This window comes from Lontra canadensis, unplaced genomic scaffold (assembly GCF_010015895.1).
Source record: "Lontra canadensis isolate GAN:19392208 unplaced genomic scaffold, GSC_riverotter_1.0 scaffold184, whole genome shotgun sequence".
Lineage (NCBI taxonomy): Eukaryota > Metazoa > Chordata > Mammalia > Carnivora > Mustelidae > Lontra > Lontra canadensis.
In genome coordinates this window covers 1,043,996-1,064,689 of record NW_022631178.1, presented here as the reverse complement: position 1 = coordinate 1,064,689, position 20,694 = coordinate 1,043,996, and the positions used below count along the sequence as shown (strand labels likewise).

General features: G+C 64.7%; 1 protein-coding gene across 1 annotated transcript; it reads left to right on the top strand.

The window, feature by feature from the left end:
• Positions 1–1,733: 1,733 nt before the first annotated feature.
• ATP8B3 (ATPase phospholipid transporting 8B3) lies at positions 1,734–19,733 on the top strand. Its single transcript, XM_032847094.1, has 28 exons — positions 1,734–1,963; positions 3,182–3,234; positions 3,712–3,800; positions 4,213–4,326; positions 5,235–5,333; positions 5,560–5,621; positions 6,042–6,114; positions 6,214–6,284; positions 6,612–6,694; positions 8,007–8,165; positions 8,376–8,464; positions 9,321–9,511; positions 9,590–9,798; positions 10,587–10,618; positions 10,714–10,870; positions 11,238–11,426; positions 11,499–11,611; positions 12,843–13,007; positions 13,093–13,204; positions 14,038–14,113; positions 14,292–14,409; positions 14,618–15,005; positions 15,084–15,307; positions 17,013–17,096; positions 17,238–17,477; positions 17,642–17,780; positions 18,032–18,159; positions 19,146–19,733. The coding sequence occupies exons 2-28, from the start codon at positions 3,192–3,194 to the stop codon at positions 19,731–19,733; spliced, it is 4,035 nt and encodes a 1,344-aa protein (XP_032702985.1). The 5' UTR covers positions 1,734–1,963; positions 3,182–3,191.
• The last annotated feature ends 961 nt before the right edge of the window (positions 19,734–20,694 follow it).

Sequence of the window (20,694 nt, the reverse complement as noted above, 5' to 3'; positions counted from 1 at the left end):
CAGACCAGGCTTTCAAAGAACAAGGAGTGGGAGGCAGGGGGTTCTGATGGGGGAGGTCACATCCTGCGTGCTGTCTTCACCATGCCATGACTCATTCATTCATTCACCCAACATTTGCTCACAGGTGTTGCTATGAAGGGCCCCCCAGCCCCAGGCGGAGATGGCAGGCTGGGGCCTGGGATCAGGAGTGGGCCAGAGGGAGGGATCCCAGGACCTAGAGGGAAGGGCGGTGAGGATGGGAAAGTGCCCAGTACCAGCTACCTTCCTACTTTCTACACTACAGGTGGTTTCTAAAAGTGAAAATAGGGACGCCTGGATGGCTCAGTTGGTTAAGCAGCTGCCTTCGGTTCAGGTCATGATCCCAGCGTCCTCGGATCGAGTCCCACATTGGGCTCCTTGCTTGGAAGGGAGCTTGCTTCTCCCTCTGACTCTGCCTGCCTCTCTGTCTTCCTGTGCTCGCTCGCTCTCTGACAAAAAAAGTTCTTAAAAAAAAAAAAAAAAGTGAAAATAAGAAAGACCGCACTCACTCGGCTCTCCTGTCTGCCGGAGTTTGCCCCTCTCCTTAAGCCCCACGCAGGGGGCCCTAGCTTCAGCAGCCCCTCCCATCCTGGGTCAAGTCGTCCACCTCTGGGGCTTGGCGATGACCCCCCCCCATGGCCGTCTCCCACCCCTGTCACCTTCAGGAAGGGCCCTGGGGTCCAGCTGCTCGCTGGGTGGGCATACCCTGGGCTAGAAACTCATGGGCTTCCTCTACCGGCCTCCCCAGTCCTGCGCGCAGCACTGCACCTGTGCATAGAAGGGGCTCGCTAGACAGTACAGGATGAGTGGGTGCAAGCCCGGGCACACGGCTGGGACCTGTGATCACCTGCGCGTCTCTCCCGTGCTCCCAGCCCCACTCTGGCCCCATCCAACCTTGGCCAGGTCACCGGAGGCCCCGCTCCTAACTGCCAGCTCATTGGTGCCCTGGCCCTGCTGTGCGAGGCCCCGCCCACTGACCCTCCCCAGCCTGCCCCTACCTTGGCACCCCTCAACTTGCAAAGTCCCAGCCCTGGATCTGGGCCCGCCCTCCTCTGGCTCGCACCACTGCAGAGACCGCCCCAGGCTCCACCTCTGACCCGCGCCCCCTACCCTGGTCCTCTCGGTGAGGCTCCGCCTCGCCCCCTCTTGACTTCTGGCTTTGTTCCGCCCCGTAAACCCCCGCCCATGCTCAGCCCCGAACAGGCCTCTCTCGGCGAGACTCCACCCAGCCTCGCCCCGGCCCCGCCCCTTGGGCCGCAAAACTTCGCAAGTCCCCGCCCCCAGGACCACCTATGCTCCGCCCGGGTCCCGCCCAGCTTGAGAAGCCGCACCCCCCGCCCTGCCGGGGCCGCCCCGCCCCCGCCCCTTGGGGCCCGCCCATTTGCCAAGCCCCGGCCCCAGGGGGCTCTGGCCCCGCCCAACTCCACAAGGCCCTACCCCAAGGGCCATCCTGGCCCCGCCCGGATCCCGCCCAGCTTGACAAGGCCCCACCCCCAGGCCCTCTAGGCCCCGCCCATCTCTAGAAGGCCCCACCCTCAGGGCCATCCCGGCCCCGCCCAGCTCTGGAAGGCCCCGCCCCCAGGCCGCCCTGGGACCGCCCCTCGGTCGCGCCCGCGGCGCCCGTTTCAGGCCGGTTGGTAGCGGGCTAACAGCTGCGCCGCGTCCACCGCCCTGGCCACCCGCGGACCGCCCGTCCCGGCCCGCGCAGGTGAGCGGCGGCGCCCCCGCTGCTGTGCGTCCCCGGGCGCCCGCGCACCCTCTCTGGACTCCGCCCAGCCTGGGGGTGTGAGGTCGCGGCGGCCGCGGCGGGGCGTCGCCGGAGGTTCGCGCGGGGCGGAGTCCAGTGGGCGTGCCGCAGCGCCCGGGGTGCTGTGGACCCAGGTCTCCCATCCAGGGAGTGTCCGGCGCCTGGGCCACCGCCGCCGCGGGATGCTCGAGTCTTCTGGTGAGCCGAGGGTGGAAGGAAGGGGGCAGCCAGCCCTGGGGGCAGGGGGCGACTTCCTGCCCCTCCATGACCTTGGACGGCATTCTGGCCACCTAGGCATTCCTGCGGCCCACCTGACCCCCGCTGGGTCTCCCCGCCTCTGGGTCCCGCTCGGCTAAGCCTCGCTCACCCTGGGCCTCACTGTTCCTCATCTGGTGAGGGCGCCGGCCTGGCTCAGGCTCCGGGGAGCCAGGGAGCTGGCTCAGAGCCAGGCCCTCCCCCGCGGGGCCTGGGGACGCTGTTGACTCAGACGCTGTCTCTGTCATGAACGTTTCTGAGTTCAGCAGGCGGCCCAGACAGGGAGAGAAGCAGAGGAGAGAGGGGGCATCAGCACTGGGATGGGGGACGCTCCAGGCAGAGGGGGAGCCCCAAGGAGCCGTCTGAACAAGTGGGGTCGGTCTAAGAAGTATGAGCTGAGACCAGAAGGGTGAGGAGGCCCCGGCCAGGCTGCCCTGCTGAGCTACTCCTGGTGGAAGAAACAGCCGGCAAGGGCTCGGGTGGGGGGTGCGGAGTGCTGGGTGGGGGGGTGTCACTCGGGGAGCTGCTGAGGGTCCTCCGGTTAGACTCAAGTTCCTGGCATGGGAGGGCAAGAATCGAGCGTGAAGTGGGTGGCGGCAGCGTTCCAGGCTCCGTGAAAGGCATGGTGTGTGCCCCCATCTCCCCCATCACGGTTAGCTGTCCCAAGACCACGGTCAGACCCTCTGCGTAGCTCAGCCCTCATAGATACGCTTCCAGATCCAACATGGGACCCTGGGGCCACTGAGTCAGTCTGCAAACGGAGAAGCGCCTAAGTGGGCTGGGCATGTGGGGAGCGGGGGTTGGGGCGGGAGGGGGTGTCAGGACAGCCTGGGAGGGGTGGGTGTGGGCACGCCAGGACGGGCGGTGGGGTCCTCCTAAGGGCCGGGCTCTGATGCCTGCTCAGGGGCTGCTGGATGTGAGGCTGTTGCAGGTGTGCGGGTCAGCCTGGGCCCCATTGGACCTGAGGAAACCTGGAGTAGGACACAGCCAGTGGCTGGGACTTCAGGGCCCTGTGGTGGGACAGCTGGTGGTCATGGGAAGTGGCAGTTTAGAGGGTCCAGTCTCAGGCCTTGAATTCTGGGAGGGCAGAGAATGGGACAGTGGTCCAGCTGGTCCAGCAAAGGCTGGGCCCCTGGTGTGACCTTGGTCTCTCTCCCCCAGCCCCACCAGCATGGGCAGTCTCGCCTACCAAGAGGACTTGGAGGAGAACTCAGGTGCGTGTCCTGCGTCTGGGGGAGGGGGGAGGGGCTCCATGAAGCTTAGTGGCCGAGGTGGGGGACTGAGGAGGCCCCCCACACCCACACAACAGACCCAGCGTGGGGCTCTCCTTGGGTTACAGATGGTCCCACACCTGACGACTGAAACCTGGGGCCTGCAGCCTGTCACCTGGGAGCCCCTCACTGGGCCTCCGTTTACCCCTTCTGCAGAAGAAGCGGGTGTGAAGGGTCTCCCAGAGCCTGTTCTCTAGGGATTGGCCCAGGGTGTGGGGCCGGGGCGCACTCCTCGGATCCGGATCCGGGCTGGCTTCTGGCAAGCTTCCTGGAGGAGGGAGCGAGTCGGGGGCTGCAGGGGCCATCCTGCTTGTTTACCGGCTCCCTGGCCGAGCCCTGGGGGCCCATTAACCGTCCCCTGGGGTGTCAGCCTGTGTTTGTCTGCGGCCTTGCCCCACTCACTGCTCCCTCCGGCTTCAGCATTCACCTGGGAGGTGAAGGCCAACAGCAGGGCCTACAACAACCGGTTCAAGAAGAGCTTCCTGTGTTGGCAGAGGCAAAAGCATAAGGTGCGCGCCCAGGCCCTCAGCTCCCGCCCTCCCCCGTGGCACCCCGCACTACCACTCTGAGCCTTGTGCCGGGTCGCTGTCCCTGGCCGCCTACGCCCCGTCCCAGCTGGAGTTAACATGAGTTACTCAGAACCCTTGGAAGGGCAGTGCGTCAGTGGGGCTCTACCCCGAGCCCCTTGCGTGCGTCTCACTCTGGGCAACCCCGGGGACGCGGCTCCCGCCGTGGGTCTTCGCACCCGGAGGGGCTCAGAGACGCTGGCTGCAGGCTTGGCGTTCAGCGGGCGCTCAGTAAACTTGGGGTCAGGACCTTGCATTCAGCAGCTGCAGGGTCGAGGCTGGGGTAGCCAAGGGGCGGGCAGGGTAGGTGGGGGTCCCGGCCTGGGCGGTAATGCTGTGCTGGCTCCCGTTCCAGAGCAATGTCATCAACACGGCCAAGTACAACGTCTTCTCCTTCTTGCCCTTGAACCTGTATGAGCAGTTCTGCCACATCTCCAACCTCTACTTCCTTCTCATCATCATTCTCCAGGTGGGGTGGGGTGGGGGCAGCCCTCAGGGTCAGCCCTGGCTCACCCTGCCTCCTCTGGGGAGCCGTCCCTGACCACCCTTGCCCCAGGGTTCTGGAGACCCAGGGCGGTTTAACTGTACTGTTGCCTGTGTGGCTAGTGGGTCCGTGTCTGGCGCCCCACACTCGCTGCTGGGGCCCTACCGCCCGGCCTGGGGCCTGGCACAGGGGAGGGGCTCCATGTTCGTTGAATGATGACGGGTGCCTGCGTGGCACCTTCCAGTCCAAGGAGGGCACATCCCCCGCCCCCATGGACAGCTGACCTCTTGGCCGCAGCCTTCCTAGTCAAGCCCAGAAGGCAAGGAGGGAGTAGGGGTCAAGGGCATGTTCTCAGAACCTGCTGGACCACTTCCCACTGCCAGGGTGGTCCCGGGGAGGGGGATTGGTTTCCAGCTGGGTCCTCTCCCTCTCTCAGAGGGTAGCCTGTATCCAGAGCATCCTGACCCTCACCCGGGTCATCTCCTTTTGTTCTGAGTAAAGATCCAATAAAAGCTCTTTGAGCACCTACTGTGTTCAGGTCCTGTGCTAGGCATCGGGGACCTGGCAGTGGCTTCAGCACCTGGGGACTGGGGGGTGACGTCACTGCACGTGGTGGGCACCAGGGATGGGGACAGGGACTGCCCAGCCAGGCTGGTCTGTGGGCATTTGGACACGGAGGGGAAAGGACTGCTCTGGGGAGCATTTGGGGCGGGGAGAAGGGCCAGAGGGCCCAGAAGGTGGCCGTCCTGAGGTCTGGCCCTGGCTGAGGTGGTCAGCAAGTGGACCTGGGGGCCGGGTTGAGAGGCTGGCTGTGCTGGGTGTGAGGGCAGGGGGAGATGGTCCGGGTGGCGCCGGGGGGACGGGCTGTCATGACCCCCCCCCTTCCACGGCAGGGCTTCCCTGAGATCTCCACACTGCCCTGGTTCACTCTTTTTGCCCCACTCGTGTGCCTCCTTGTCATCCGGGCCACCCGCGACCTGGTAGACGACATCGTGAGTGTGGCTGGGGTCGCGCGGCGCTTGGTGAGGGGCAGGTAGGGGTGGGGGCAGGCACTCCTGCGGGCAGAGGGTGGGAGGCAGAATCCGCCTCCTGCTCTGGACAGGGGCCGCCTGTGTGGGTGGCTTCTCTGCATGTGGGCCCTTACCGGGCGGCCAGGGGCGGGGGGCGCGGTCGGGAGGGGTTGGGGCCGTCCCTCTGACCCGGCCCCTGTCAGCCCAGGGGCGACACAGGAGCGACAGGCTCATCAACAACAGACCCTGCCAGATCCTGGTGGGGAAGAGGTGAGGCCCCGCGGCCCGGTGGACGGTGGGTGGGTGGTGGGGGCGGCCAGTGGTTTCCAGCGCTGGTGGGGGGGATGCGCGACAGGGAGGAGCCGCTGGCGGAGTGCCCGAAGCTTCGGCTCCTGGACGTCCTGCTCGAGTCCAGGGGTGACTTCTCTGTGGCTTCTCAGCCCAACTTCTCTGGCAGCTCCTGTCCCCCAAGCCTGGGTGGGCCCGGCAGTAGGGGTGGAGGCTGAGGGTCTGAAGGGGTGTGGTGCGGGGGAGGCCTGAGAGCGACCTGGGAATGGGGGGTCAGGGCTGCCTGGCCATCCGGGAGGACCGAGGGCTGCTGGAGCCAAGACCTCTCTGAGCGGGGGGCGGTGCAGTCTGGGCATGGGAGCCCCCGCCCCTGCGCACCTGCCGCCACCCCTACCCCTGCAGCTTCCTGTGGAAGAAATGGGCAAACCTGTGTGTGGGAGACGTGGTCTGTTTGCACAGAGACAACATCGTCCCGGTGAGCTGGCAGCTGGGGCGGGTCGTGGGGTGGCTTCCGGCTCCTTTTCCTCCTGCCCCCCAGCAGCGCTGTTTCCCCCATTCCCCCGCCCCACGCCAGGCCGACCTGCTCCTGCTGGCCAGCACGGAGCCCAGCAGTCTGTGCTACGTGGAGACCGCAGACATCGACGGGTGAGCAGGGGTCACCGCAGGGGTTGGGGGCTCCGGGTGCGAGACCTTCCCCGGCGGCCGGGGAGTTGGCACCGCACGCCTGCTTGGGCCTGCTGGTCGCTTGCCCCGTGAGCATTTGTGGGGCGCCTGCAAGCCAGCAGGGCCGGCAAGCATCCGCCTTCGCACCGACGTCCCTGGGGCCCTAGCGTGCTCCGCGTGCCGCCTCGGCGAACGGAGAAGCAGCGAGGCCCTGCTCTCCGGCCCCGGCCTCCCGGCTGGCCGCTGGCACCCAGTAGGGGCTTGGCGAGAACGCCCCCGCCTTCCACCCGCTCCGCGTCTCATCTCCAGGGAGACCAACTTGAAGTTCCGGCAGGCCCCGCTGGTCACCCACCTCGAGCTGACCAGTGTGAGGAGCATGGCTTCCTTCCAAGGTGAGCGGCCGCAGACCCGTTCGCCCCTCCTGGGCCTCCGCCTGCCCCCTGCGTGGTGGGCGCAGAAGTTCCCCAGCTTGCTGGGTTTCGGGGATGTTGGGGCCGGAGTAGCCTTCAAGAGGCATATCACGGCCTCTCCATCAGCATAAGCACGGGGCGTTTTCTGTGGTTACGGCACAAAGGGTGGCATTTGTCAGGCTTATGACACGCGGCTGCTGAAAGCCAAACATGTTCAGCTGTTGAAGCGAAAAGGGAGCTGGTGGACGTGGGCTAACGACGTGCGTGCGGGTGGGAAGGGCCCACGGGGCAGGGAGTCCTGGGCGTGTCTCCTTTGCTGCCCGGAAAGCAGGACCTTTCATCCCTGGGGGTACCGTTAGGGTTCGTCACACCCCGGCAAGGGGCTACTTTCCTTTTCCCTCGCTTGCTGGAAAGGCATGTTACTCTAACGGGTCACGGAGCAGAAGCTGGGTCTTGAGCTCATGGCTGGTCTGTCACCGCATCCGGGAAAAGCCTTGCTTGTGTGGAGGGCGGCTGCCCCTGTCCCGACACCTCCCTCTGGGCCTCCCCCTGCCCCAGCTGCCCCGGGGTGTCTTGCGAGGCATGGCCTACCTTTCAGAGTGGGGAGACTGGGTTCAGAGAGGTGAGGGGGTCCCAGGCTTGCCCCTTGGCTCCCCTGCCCCCCTCCAGGCCTGCCGTGGACAGCTCCCATCTCCATTCAGGACCAGCTCCGGCTCTCAGTCTTGCAGCAGGCCTGTGGCCCCCCAGCTTTCTCCCTGCCGGGGTCCCAGGCCACCCCTCACTGTCATTTTCCCCTGCCCTGGGCCATCCTTTGACCCTCAGTTTATTTTCTTGAACACAAGTGGGGCTGGAACCCCCAGTCTCTGTGCGGTGGTGACAGAAAGGCCCTCTCCTGCCACCTCGAACACTCTGCAGTGCCTTGCATTTGTCCCCTGTGGTTTCAGGGTGCTGGGTGGAGGTGTCCTTTCCTTCTCCCCCTCAAAGGTTTACTGAGCAGACCTTGTAGGCTGGGGGCTGGGCTCTGGGGACCCCAACGTGACCAGGACAAGGCCGGTGCCCCCTCCCCCTCCCCTTCACGGAGCTCACAGACGTCAGTGGGGCCCGCCCCAGAGTGAATGTCTCGTGACATCCCAGGGTCCTACCCATGAGCAAGGGGGCTCCAAGGGGAGGGCTTCCCCGAGGGGTTGAGTCCTGTGGGGGCAGCGTGGGCAGGGCCGGCCCCGTGAGGGTGGCTAGAGCAGGAGGGCGGCCCAGCCACGCCAGCCCTTGGCTCCCTGCCCCCCGCTGCCCACAGGCAAGGTGGTGTGTGAAGAGCCCAACAGCCGTCTACACCACTTTGTGGGGTGCCTGGACTGGAACGGCAGGAAGCACCCCCTGGACAGCGGCAACATGCTTCTGCGCGGCTGCAGGGTTCGGAACACGGACACCTGCTACGGGATGGTCATCTATGCGGGTACGGCACCGGGCGGGGGCCCCCGAAGTCACCGGCAAGAGGTCACACGGCCCGGCCCGGGTCCCTGGAGCGTAGAAGGGTCCAAGGCGGCCAGCGCCCTTGCTGTGGCTGAAGACGGGAGGGTTGTGCCCCGGACGGATGTGGGGCGGCTGCAGGGAAAGAGGGACGAGCAGATAGGCGGGCGGGGGTGAGCGGACGCTGACCCCGCAGGCTTTGACACCAAGATCATGAAGAACTGTGGCAGGATCCACCTGAAGAGAACCAAGATCGACCGGCTGGTGAACCGGCTGGTGGTGCTGGTGAGGCCTGCGCCCGGCGGGGGTACGGAGGGGAGCGGGCGCCCTGCGGCGCGGACCCGCGGCCTGATCCCGGCACGGGGCTGTGGACCAGAGCCTTCCCATAAGAGAAGGGCCAAGCAGGAGTGTCCTTAGGAAGGAAATGCTGATCTCGATGTTTTCCAGACCTGCAGGAGGTCACGACAGGCTCGCCTCCCTCCACCGACAGCTGACGGCTGTAACTTTTTCCTTAATTATCTCTTTTGAAGTTAACTGAAGAAATCAGGGCTCCTGGGGGGCTCCGTCAGTGAACTCTCTCTGCCTTCGGCTCCAGTCATGGTCCCAGGATCCCGGGATCGAGCCCCGCATCGGGCTCTTTGTTCTGCTGGGAACCTGCTTCCCCCTCTCTCTCTGCCTCTCCCCCTGCTTATGTTTCCTCTCTCACTCTCTCTCTCAAATAAATAAATAAAATCTTTTTTTTTAAAGATTTTATTTACTTTTTGGACTGACAGAGATCACAAGCAGACAGAGAGGCAGGCAGAGAGAGAGGGGGAAGCAGGCTACCTGCTGAGCAGAGAGCCCGATGCGGGGCTCGATCCCAGGACCCCGAGATCATGACCCGAGCTGAAGGCAGAGGCTTAACCCACTGAGCCACCCAGGCACCCCAATAAATAAAATCTTTAGAAGAAAAATGAAATCACGGCCACAGGGCCAGATGAGAGCCGCCCTGCAGACCCCCCACCCCGCCCCCCCAGACCCCTCTGCTGGGCCCGCAGGCAGGGCTGGCTGGGGAGGGGGCCGTCCCCGTGTCCCTGCTGGTGGGTCTCCGGGGGGACCCATGTGCTGCCCGGGGCTCCACCACCTCCCTCCCTCCCTGCAGATCTTCGTGTCCCTGGTGCTGGTCTCCATGGCCCTAAGCTTGGGCTTCTGGTTCAAGGTGAGAGAGTTCAAGGCCAGGCACTACTACGTGTCCTCCCGGTACCTGTACAGCGCGGCCACGGAGACCTTCTTCATCTTCTGGGGCTTCCTCATCCTGCTGAGCGTCATGGTGCCCATGGCCATGTTCATCATGTGGGTCCGGCCGCCGCCCCCCAGCCCCCACCCTCCTGCCGGCGTGGGGGCTGGGGCGTGACCCGGCGTGCCTTGCAGGGTCGAGTTCATCTACCTGGGGAACAGCATGTTCATCAACTGGGATGTGGAGATGTACTACGCCCCGCAGGACGAGCCTGCCAGGGCCCGCAGCACCAGCCTCAACGACCAGCTGGGCCAGGTGCAGTACGTCTTCTCGGACAAGACCGGCACGCTCACCCAGAACATCATGACCTTCAAGAAATGCTGCATCGGGGGCGTCACCTACGGTGGGTGCCCCCACCACCGCGCCGGCCGGCCACGCTGCCCACGCTGGCGTCACTGGCCTCGCACCTGCCCCGCGGCGGGACGGGGCTCCACTCTGGCTCTTCACGACCAGAGCTTGCGGGGACAGTCACGGGCCATTCCAGGGGTCATGTGAGGTGTCACGTGAGGTGTCACGAGGTCAGAGTCTTCCCTGGGCTTTGGAAACAGGAGAGCCGTTCTTAGCTCACAGACCGCGGGGACCGTGCCGGGCGGGGCTCATCTGTCCTCTCCGGAAACCAGGGCCCAGGGGTGGCACCGGGGAGGTGACAGAGGGCCCGCCTGGGTGGTCCACGGGAGACAGAGCTAGAAACCGCACCCCACCTTCAGCCAGGGCCTGAGGGGCGAGAGGGAGCAGCGGGGTCGGCCGTGGGCAGTATCTACCCCCCTCTAGGTCTTCAGATGTTTCTAGAAGGGCCGCGGACCCAGGTTTTCGTGTGGAACCACCCAATTTTTCGAATAGTCAGCCAAGTCCAAGTTGTAAGGAGAGGCCATGGAGAGCCCTCCGTGCGGCTGTCTGCTCTGGCTGCCCTCTGGGACCCCCAGAAACTGTGGCTGTGCCTTGGTCTCCTTTGTACAGAAGGCAGAGCAGAGGCTGGGGGTCCTTGGTGGCTTGGAGTGTGGGGTCCAGAGCCCCAGGTCCAGCTTGTCCGCTGTATCTGGTGGCCCCAGAAAGCCTGACTATGGGGACTGGGGGCTGTGGGGTCCCCGTGGATCCGGGGGACCTGAGGCCTGACGGGGGGTCTTTCCCCAGGCCCCGATGAAGAGGAGGACACCCCACATAAGGTGAGCCCTGGCCGCCGGGTCATGCAGGGGTGGGGGATGCAGCGGCGGGGGCAGGGATGCGCTCAGAGCCCACGTGCTGCGCTCCGGCACTGCAGGAGAACCCCTACCTCTGGAACGAATTTGCTGATGGGAAGTTGCTTTACCAAAACGCTGAGCTCCTATGTGCCGTCCGGGACAACGAGGACAAGACAGTGCGCGAGTTCTGGCGCTTGCTGGCCATCTGCCACACCGTGATGGTGCAGGAGGAGGACCGTGAGTGCGACCGCCCTCTCCCCCGGGCCCCTGGCCCGCTCTCCTGGCCCGAGAGATGGTCCGGCCCCACCGCCAGGCCCCCTTCCACTATCTTCTGGATCGCGGGGTGTCCAGGCTGTGACTTGAGAGATGTTCTTGCTGGGAGGATGAAGCCCTTAGGACCGGGGCCCAAGAACCCGCCTTCCTTTACCGGGCTGAGAGGTCACACGAGCCCGGGAGACGTCTGTGACCGTCTTCTGGGCCTGTTTCCTAGCCGCGTGCTCTGGAGACACAGGCGGGACCCGCTGTAGAGGAGTGGCGGGTCCTGATGGAGGGCAGGCTCCCGGGGACGGCGCCCGGCCCAGCTCGCGGTTCCCTCCCTGACCAGACCAGCTGGTGTACCAGGCGGCATCCCCTGATGAGGAGGCACTGGTCACGGCGGCCCGGAACTTCGGGTATGTGTTCGTGGCACGCACACAGGACAGCATCACGGTGATGGAGCTGGGGGAGAAGCGGGTGTACAAGGTTCTGGCCATGATGGACTTCAACAGCATACGCAAGCGCATGTCCGTGCTGGGTGAGTGCCGGCGCCCCGGGGGCGGTGGGCCACAGGGGAGAGCGTGTGGCAGCCGGGCCTCTCCCTCCGCAGTCCGCAGCCCCGAGGGCTCCATCTACCTCTACACCAAAGGCGCTGACGTCGTTATCTTTGAGCGCTTGCACAAGAGAGGCGCGAAAGAGTGGGCCACAGAGGAGGCCTTGGCTGTGAGTCCCTGTGGGAGGAGGGGCTGTGGGGGGGGCGTGAGGGCACAAGGACAGAGGAGGAGAGTGTAGAGAAATGGAAGGTACCCTTGCTGGCCACGTACAGTTGTCCAGGTTGCACACTTCCCAACCTCCCCCAGTGTGAGCGTGCACATGTAGGCCTGCACACACACGGACTGGGAAGGAACTGAACTCTCAGCTCTATCTGTCCAGAGGGGACATCTTTTTCTAAGTCACACAAGGACACCCTGTGGTTGGGCTTTAGACTGGACACTGCTTCCTTCTCCTAGCCAAGCCTGGGGTCTAAGACATGTGCAGCCCTCCTTGCCTCGAGTCCTTTGCTCCGTGGGTGATGACCAAACTCCACCGCCCAGCCGTTGAGGCTCTGTTGCCTGCTGGTCTCTCTAGCCTGGTATCTCCTTGCCCCCAGGGGGTTTCCCAGGACCCCAGTTTCTGGCTTACAGTTTGCCCCTTGCTCAGATGATACCACAGGACCTTTGCACACCTAACCCCTCTACTTGGAATGCCTTTCTCCACTCTGTGGCTCAGGATCTTCTAGTCCTCAAGTCTCAGATGTGATCACCTCCAGGGAGATTTTCCTGCCCCAACCCTAACAAGGCTGTCCTGTCATGTTAGGCGTCCTCTCTCTGGCCCAGCCCTGACCCTGTAGGGCTCCCTAAGGGCTTTGCTAGGTCTGCGACATCACCTGGTGCAGGGGCCAGTGGGGGTGTTTATGGAAAGAACGTCATGTGTCCCTCCACTGGGGGCTTCCACAGTGCCCTCTCTGCTGGGAGTAGGGGGCAGTGTGGAGCTCTGCTGGGGGAGGGAGTTGGGCGGGCCTCTGATCTCTGCCTCCAAGCCGGGGAAACACATGCAGAATAGTGACACACTCACACCGCTGCCTTGTGATGTGCGGGGAGCCCTGTCGTGCCCCAGCCGGCCTCTCAGACCCACTTCTAGTCAAGAACAAATGCCCACTGGGGCAGAAAACCTGGGGCCAGGCGGGGGTCCAGACACTCCTAACCAGAGGGACGACAGGAAGGCCCTGGGGCTGACGGAGGTGGGGGCCAGGGAGGGTCTTAGGAATGTTCAGAAGTTGCTGTAGGAGGCGAAGGGAGGTGCTCCTAGCAGAAGGGAGGGCAGGGGCGAGTGTGGAGGCCCGGCGGAGCGGAGCATGGGGGGCGGTTTGGGGGAGAAGGGTGGTGACAGGGTGGTGCCGGCCCCCGGCCCCCAGTCCTTCGCTGAGCAGACGCTGCGGACCCTGTGCCTGGCGTACAAGGAGGTAGGGGAGTACGTGTACGAGGAGTGGCGCCAGCGACACCAGGAGGCCAGTGTCCTGCTGCAGAACCGGGCCCACGCCTTGCACCAGGTGTACGAGGACATGGAGCAGGGCCTCCAGGTACGTGGAGCGTGGGGGGCCAGGCCGGCACCCCCGACCTCTGCTGGGGGGCCAGGTCCCCGCTCAGGCTGCCCCCACCCCCCAGCTGCTGGGAGCCACGGCCATTGAGGACAGACTGCAGGATGGCGTCTGCGACACCATCAAGTGCCTCAAGCAGGGGAACATCAAAGTGTGGGTACTCACGGGGGATAAGCAAGGTGGGTCCTAGGGCGGCCCGGCCCCACGCAGAGAGGGGGCCCGGTGGGCAGGAACTCCTCCCCTGACTGGCGCTCCCCTGACAGCCTGTCCCACAGCTGGGCCCAGCACAGCCCCCCACCTCATCCGGGGAAGGGAGAAAGGGGAACTGTTCAAAGTGCCGGGGTCCCCCTGCCCCCCCAACCCCTGCCGGGGGGGACCTGCACTGGGCCGAGCTCTCCTGAGCATTTGGCCTTCACGACCTGCCCCCCTGCGAGAGATGGGTCCAGCAGGGCTCCGAGAACTCGGGGCACGCTGGAGGTTGCGTAGGGCTCGGGTCCTGAGAGCCCCGAATCCCCTCCTCTCCCCTGCGGGTTCTTTGGGGCCCGCTGGGTGTGCGCACGGCCAGGCGGCAGCAGGGCTCACGTGGGCACCGGGCGCAAACAGACAAAATAGTCAAGATGTCAGTTCGCAGCCGCGTTCCTGTAAAGACAAGTATATCCAAGCTGCTGCTGCTTTTTCTCCTTCTAATTTTAGAAGAAATTAAACCATCTTTGTGGGTTCCAAGAAGTGCCAGGGGGCCTAGGCATGCCACATCCAGTGACCGCTTGGCCCTGGCCCCCGGGAGCCTCGCCCCGGCCGGAGGATGGGAGTGGGGGCCCCTCTGCTCCCAGCTGCCGCCAAAAACATCAGGGCCGGCTGCTATTGGCGGCCCGAGTCCGTGCCTCCCTCTGAGCCCGTCCTCACGGCTGGCCTGGGCAGGGGCATGCTGGTGTGGGGGGGCTGGGTCGCCACCACAGGGTGGGCGTGGCCCGCAAGCACGGGCTCAGCGGTGCTGAGCGGGGCTGGTTTGCAGAGACCGCGGTGAACATCGGGTTTGCCTGCCAGCTCCTCTCGGAGAGCATGCTCATCCTGGAGGAGAAGGAGATCGTGTAAGACATGGGGCTGGGGCTGGGGCTGCACCGGGGCAGAAGCGGGGCTCCCGGGGCCTGCAGGGGCCCTCAGCCTTGCCTGGCTGGACTCCCAGAGGGGGAGACCCAGGCCCAGCCGGAAGGGGGTGCAGGGAAGCCTGCGCCCGCCACGTGGCTGAGCCCAGGTGGGCCCCTGCAGCCGCATCCTGGAGGCGTCCTGGGAGACCAACAACAACGTGCCACGTGGTAAAGGCCGTCGGAAGAACCTGTTCCTGCCACGTGTCAAGGTGGCCATGGTCATTAGCGGGGAGTTACTGGTCAGTGTCTTCTCAGGGCCGCCGGCAGAGCCCCCGGGACTGGGGAGGGGCTGGCAGGAGCAGCCGAGAGGCGGTTCTCAGAGGGTCGCAGTCCAGTCTGGCCGTTGCTGGGACTCGAGGCCTGGGAGGAGGGCCCGCTTGGGGCGCTCCTGGAGCGGAGGGGTGCAGGGAGAGTGATGAGACCCCTGCACACCCCCTCCATGGCCAGGACCAGCTCCTGCTGTCCCTGCGCAAGGAGCCCCGGGCGCTGGTCCACAACATGAACGAAGACGGGGACGAGTTGTGGCAGGAGCCAGACGAGCAGAGGGAGGACTTCCTGCAGGACCGGCGCCTGTCCCTGATGTGGCGGATCCTCGGGATCCAGCTGAGGGCCACGGTCACGCCGCAGGTCACGGGCTCCAACACCAGCACCAGCGAGAGCCCCGAGGTGCGGCGGGAGCGGGCCTTCGTGGAGCTGGCGTCCCAGTGCCAGGCGGTCATCTGCTGCCGCGTGACACCCAAGCAGAAGGCTTTGATCGTGGCACTGGTCAAGAAATACCAGCGCGTGGTGACCCTGGCCGTCGGGGACGGCGCCAACGACATCAACATGATCAAGAGTGGGTGGTGGGCAGCAGGTGGGGGTCGGCCAGCCGGCCGGGGGTGGCCGGAGGCTGACCGGCCGCATGTCCCCGCAGCTGCGGACATCGGCGTGGGGCTGGCGGGGCAGGAGGGCATGCAGGCCGTGCAGAACAGCGACTACGTGCTGGCCCAGTTCTGCTTCCTGAAGCGGCTGCTGCTGGTGCACGGGCGCTGGTCCTACATGCGGGTCTGCAAGTTCCTGCGCTATTTCATCTACAAGACGGCGGCCAGCATGATGGTGCAGATCTGGTTCTCCTTCTACAACGGCTTCTCCGCCCAGGTGTGCTTTGTGTAGGCCCTGCCAGGGCAGCAGCCACATATCCGCTCTGGGTCCAGCGTTCTCAGGGGTACTTGGCAAATTGGAGCTTTGAAGCGGGGGCAGGGCAGATGCCCCCATGTCCATCCGTCTAGGGGACCCAAGGGGAGAGCTGGGGCCCCGGAGAACAGTGTGGGAGCTGGGTCGCTGACTGTAAGGCTGTAGGCAGTATCATGGCGAACATGATAGGAGCCCTCTGGAGCTCTACGAGGTTCCCTGGCACTGATTTGCTCCGCATGAAAGGACGTGTCTGCAAAGGGCCATCTGTGAGAGGGGGTGAGCTCCCTGTCACTGAAACCCAGGGGTTTGGGGGGGGGGGCTTTACAGACGCACCCTGGATAAATATGTATTGTTTGCTCCTTTTACTTTTTTATTTATAGCTATTTTTCAGATGTTTCTGTAAGTGGAATTGTTTTCTTAATTTGTTTTTGGGATTGTTCCTTGCCGGTGCCTAGAAACAGGAGTGAGGTTTTGATTTTCGGTCTGTGCCCTGAACTTTGCTGAATCGGGTTACTGCCTTTCATAACTTTCTGGGGACCCTTTTGGGACTTCTCTTCATATAGAATTATGTCCTCTGCAAACAGAGATAGTTTTCCTTCTTCCTTTTCTAGTTAAATAGCATTTATTTCTTTTTCTTACCTAATTGCTCTGGCGACGACTTCCAGTGCAGTGAGGAAAGCAGGACCTTTGCCCAGCGTTTAGTTGTTGTTTTTTTTTCTCACATTTGTTAACTGGAAGAACCGCTGCTTACTCTTCTCTTTATTTTCCAATGTCTATTTCTATCAGTGTAGACTCGTGGCTATTTCTTCTACTGTATATGTTGTGGCTTCGATTGTCCCTGATTTGTCCCTTTTACACATGCTTGCTCTTTTCCGAGTACAGCCCCACTTTCTGGGGCCACGGGAGGCCCCACACTCCTGTTGCATTTCCCATAGGGAGACCTGGGTCCTGGTAGTCAGACCCCAGACTCTACGTGCCGGGTGCGCTTGCTAGGACTGGCCGCTTCTGGACTGCTTGGTCAGCAGGAGCTGGAAGTGCACGGGTGTCACCCCCGTGGAGACACACACCTGTCCCGTGTCTGCTCCGTGTCTGTCTGTCCTCCTCTATGTGTGTACTTTGAACACTGAGAGCCCCCAGCCATCCATCCGATTCCGGGCCCGCGGGGCGAGGCCCAGCCTAGCCTTTCCCATGGACTCACTGCGGGTTCTTTTCTCCAACAGTGAGGACCTTGGTTCTTGGAAATGTTCTTGTTTTTACTTACTGATTCCAAACCAGAAGGCCCGTCAGGGGTTTCCAGAGCTCGTGTCTGGTAACCGGTTCAGCTCTGTCATCGGGAGGCCTCTTCCACACCCGGTTCCCTTAACCCTAAAATGACCCGAAAACCCTGCATCGTCTAGCCACCCCCCCCATATTTCTACACTGAAGCCATCCCATTGAAACACGGACCCGAAGGTGCAGTTTTGCAATAGTTAGACCCTGCTTTTCCGCTCTGCCTCTCACTTCCCGTCTTTGTCCGGCCTCGGACAGCCCAGCCCTGGTCCACACCAGCCTCGTTGTAGCTCAGCTTCCCTGTGCGCTTGGAAGCCTCCCCAGGGGTGCAGCTGCTTTGGGTGGTGCCCTCGGGTAAAGCGGCGGAAGGCTGACCGCGCGCCCCCTCCGTGTCATACAGCCTCTGTATGAAGGCTGGTTCCTCGCCCTCTTCAACCTGTTGTACAGCACGCTCCCCGTCCTCTACATTGGGCTCTTCGAGCAGGTGAGCAGCACCTTGTCTCCTCCTTCCCCAGAGATGCTTCCGTGTCCGCCCCGGGGCCTGGTGCGGGGATGGGGCTGTGCCCGATCCCCCCCCCACCCCCCGGTCCCAAGAGCCTGCCGCTGCCCCCCGCCCCACCCCCAGGACGTGAGTGCCGAGCGGAGCCTGGAGCTGCCCGAGCTGTACATCGCAGGCCAGAAGGACGAGCTCTTTAACTACTGGGTCTTTCTCCAGGCCCTTGCCCATGGCACGGTCACCTCCCTGGTCAACTTTTTCATGACCCTGTGGGTCAGCCACGACTCGGCCGGGCCCGTCAGCTTCAGCGACTATCAGTCTTTCGCTGTGGTTGTGGCCATGTCGGGCCTGCTGTCCGTCACCATGGAGGTAGGCAGGACCCCAGCCTGGCCAGCTCCAGGGGGGCCTCGGACGTGAGCCACCCAGGGGTGCCCGCTCGGTGACCCTGCCAGGGGGTCCTTAGCAGGTGCCATCCGCGGACCCGGGGCACTTCCATGGAGCCCTGCCCCGACTTGACCCTCCTGCCCCTTCAGGTCGTACTTGCCATCAGATACTGGACGGTGCTGTCCGTACTTGCCGTCTTCCTCAGTCTCTTCTTCTACGAGCTTGCGACTTTGGTCAGCCAGAGCCTCTGGCTCTTCCAGATCTCACCCAAGACCTTCCCGTTTCTGTGTGAGCCCCCAGCAGGGACGGGGTGGCGGGCCCTGGAGACGGGTACGTCCCTGTCCATGCGCCGCCGTGCCCCTCTCCGAGCTTCTGTGTTCTCACAGGGGCACGCGGCGGTGCCATGCAGGGGGGTCGGTGCCTTCTAGGAGTTGGCACAAAGGTGTCCCGGGGGCAGAGGCAGAGGGGGCAGGTGGGCTGTCGGCAGGCTCTGGGGAGGCTCCACCCGGGGCCGGGCTGTGACCCTGACCTGTTGCCAGATGCTGACCGCAACGTGCTGTCCCAGCCCTCCATCCTCCTGGTCCTTCTGCTGAACGTGTCCCTGAACACCCTGCCCACACTGGCCCTGCGCATCATTTGCCAGGCCCTCAAGAAGGCGGGCCCCAAGGTGAGGGGGCGGGGTCCCCTCAGCCAGAGCCTGTGCTGGGAGCCTAAACTTCAAGACGAGGGGCTGGGAGTGGGAGGGATGGAGACCCAGGCACACGCCCAGGACTCCCGGGGGACCAATAACAGGACCCGCCCCCAGGTAATGGGGGTTTGGGGGTCCAGGTGAAAGAGCAACTTGGAAATGGTTTAGGGAAGAGAAGGGACTTAGAAGTGCCCCAGTGTCCATGCACAGATGGAGGACACGCGGCACGGTCCATCCCCACGTGGGAACACGGTCCAGCCTCAGGAAGGGAGGGACCCTGACCCCTGCCACACACGGAGGACACACCCCGAGGACACGGGGCTCAGGGAGAGCAGCCAGACCCAGAAGGACCCGTCCCACAGGACCCCACTCCCAGGGGGGCCCCAGAGGAGTCCCAACCGCACAGACAGAGAGGAGAGCGTGGGAGCCGGGGCTGGGGCGGAGTTGGGGAGTCCGTGCTTTGTGGGAACAGAGTCTCCGTGTGGGGGGATGGACAGTTCTGAAAACGGAGGCTGGGGGTGTGAGTGCTTCCCACCAGGGAGCTGTGCGCTTAGAGAAGGTTAAAGGGACCCATTTTGTGTTGGAATGGGGGAAAAAAAAACAATGGAAAACCCCCAGATCTAGAAGGGCAGGTTGCAGCTGCGATGGGCCCTAGAATTGGCTGGAAAAACGGACCCAGACGGCCAAAACCTGCCGTCCTCTGCCCAGGGGCTGGCCACGTGGCTGCCCCAGGCGCCCCTGTCCTGGCTTTGCCACCAGAGGGCACCCCAGGCCGCTGGCGGCCGGTCGGGGTTCGGTCCCAGGGAAGGACACGGGGTGGACCGCGGTCAGTCTCAGGGCTCTCCGGGTAGGGAAGGGTCAGTCAGTGGCGGCCACGGAAGGGCTCTGAGTGGCGCGGGCTGGGGGCAGGCCCCGAGAGCGGGGGCAGCCGGTGACCTCGGGCTCCGCTCCGCTCCGCTCCGCAGGAGGGGGAGGAGGCCACCAGCGAGGAGGTCGTGGCGGTGGAGCCCGGGCCCTACCCGCAGCGGGGGTCGCGCGGCCGCCGCTCCAGCTACGCCTTCTCCCACCGCGAGGGCTACGCGGACCTCATCACGCAGGGCACCAGCCTGCGCAAGGCGCCCGCGCTCGGCGGCGACGTGCTGGGAGCGCGCGCGGCGACCCCCGAGCCAGAGCCGGGCGCCAGGGAGTCGCTCCGGCCGCGCGCGAACACGGGGGCCCCGGGGAGGAGGCGGCCGCCGCCCCAGGACCCGGCGTCCGCGGAGGACGCGCCGAACCCGGGCGCCCCCGAGGACCGGCCGTCCGGGTCCCGCCGGGAGCCGCCGCCCGCGGGGCAGGAGGACAGGGAGGCCCCGTGGAAGGCCCCGTGGAAGGCCCCGCTAGCGTCCTGGAGGAGCTGGTCCTCCGGCTGGCGGCAGCGGCTGCAGGGCCCCAGGCGGCGCGCGGCGTCCCTCCCCGGCCGGACCCCCGCGCCCGCCGCGCGCCCGCCGCCCCCCGGAGGCCCGCGCGCGCCCGCGGAGTCCGTCCCCTCGGGGAAGACGCTGTCTTCGCTGTAGCGGCCGCGGGAGCCCCGGCACCGGCCACCCGCGCGCGCGGCCCTCCCCGAACGCCGGGCTCCGCGCCCCGAGCCCCGCGCTCGCCAATAAAGCGGGGCGCGCCGTCCCCTGGCCTGCTCTCGGCTCCGCGTGTTCCTGAACTGGGACCGGCCTCGGCTTGGGGCCCCAAACACCGCCGTCTGGTGGCCCGATGGGGCCTCGCAGGGGGAGCCCGCCCCCACCCCAGCCTTTCTTGGGCGGGCAGGGGAGGCCCTCCACGGCGCCGGTCACGTCCAGCGCTGCCCGTGCAACCTCGTCCCTAACCAGGCTGCCCCCCCTCCCCGCCCCGGTCCCGGCTTCCCCCAAGGCACCACCTTCCGCCCCAGGCCGACTCCCACCCCCCACCCTCCGCGCACCGCCCCCTCCCCCCCTTCCGCCAGCACACAAGCCCAGGTGACTGAGTAGAAAATAATTTATTGGAGAAAAACGAAACAACAAATCCAGCACAGCAATGGTTAACAATGACGATGATAGATATATATTTTTTTTAACTTTTAAGCCTGTCACCTGAGGGTGGGAGGGAGAGGGCTTCTGCGCCCTCTAGCATTTGGGGGGACTTTGGATGACCCGGACTTTGTCTCCCCAGAAAACAGCCCTAGTGTCCAGAATTCATTAAACACTCAGGGCCACACGGCTCCTTGGCCCTCCCTCTCCCCGGGCTGCAGAGTATCCCCCCAAGGACCAGCCCTTAGGGGGGAGCCCAGGGATCTGGGGGGTTGGTGTGGCTCACACTGCTTTGGATTCAGGAGTGGAACAGCCCAAATCCGGGGCAGTGATGGGCTGGGTGTGGGGGGAGGTCCTGGAACATGCCCTCTGCCCCCCTAATCTGGGGCCTCCTTCCTTCAGGGCCAGGGGCTCCCTTCCACTACCCCAACCCGGGTTCCTGGGGCCTGTGGGAGCTCAGCAGCAGGGACACCGCCCG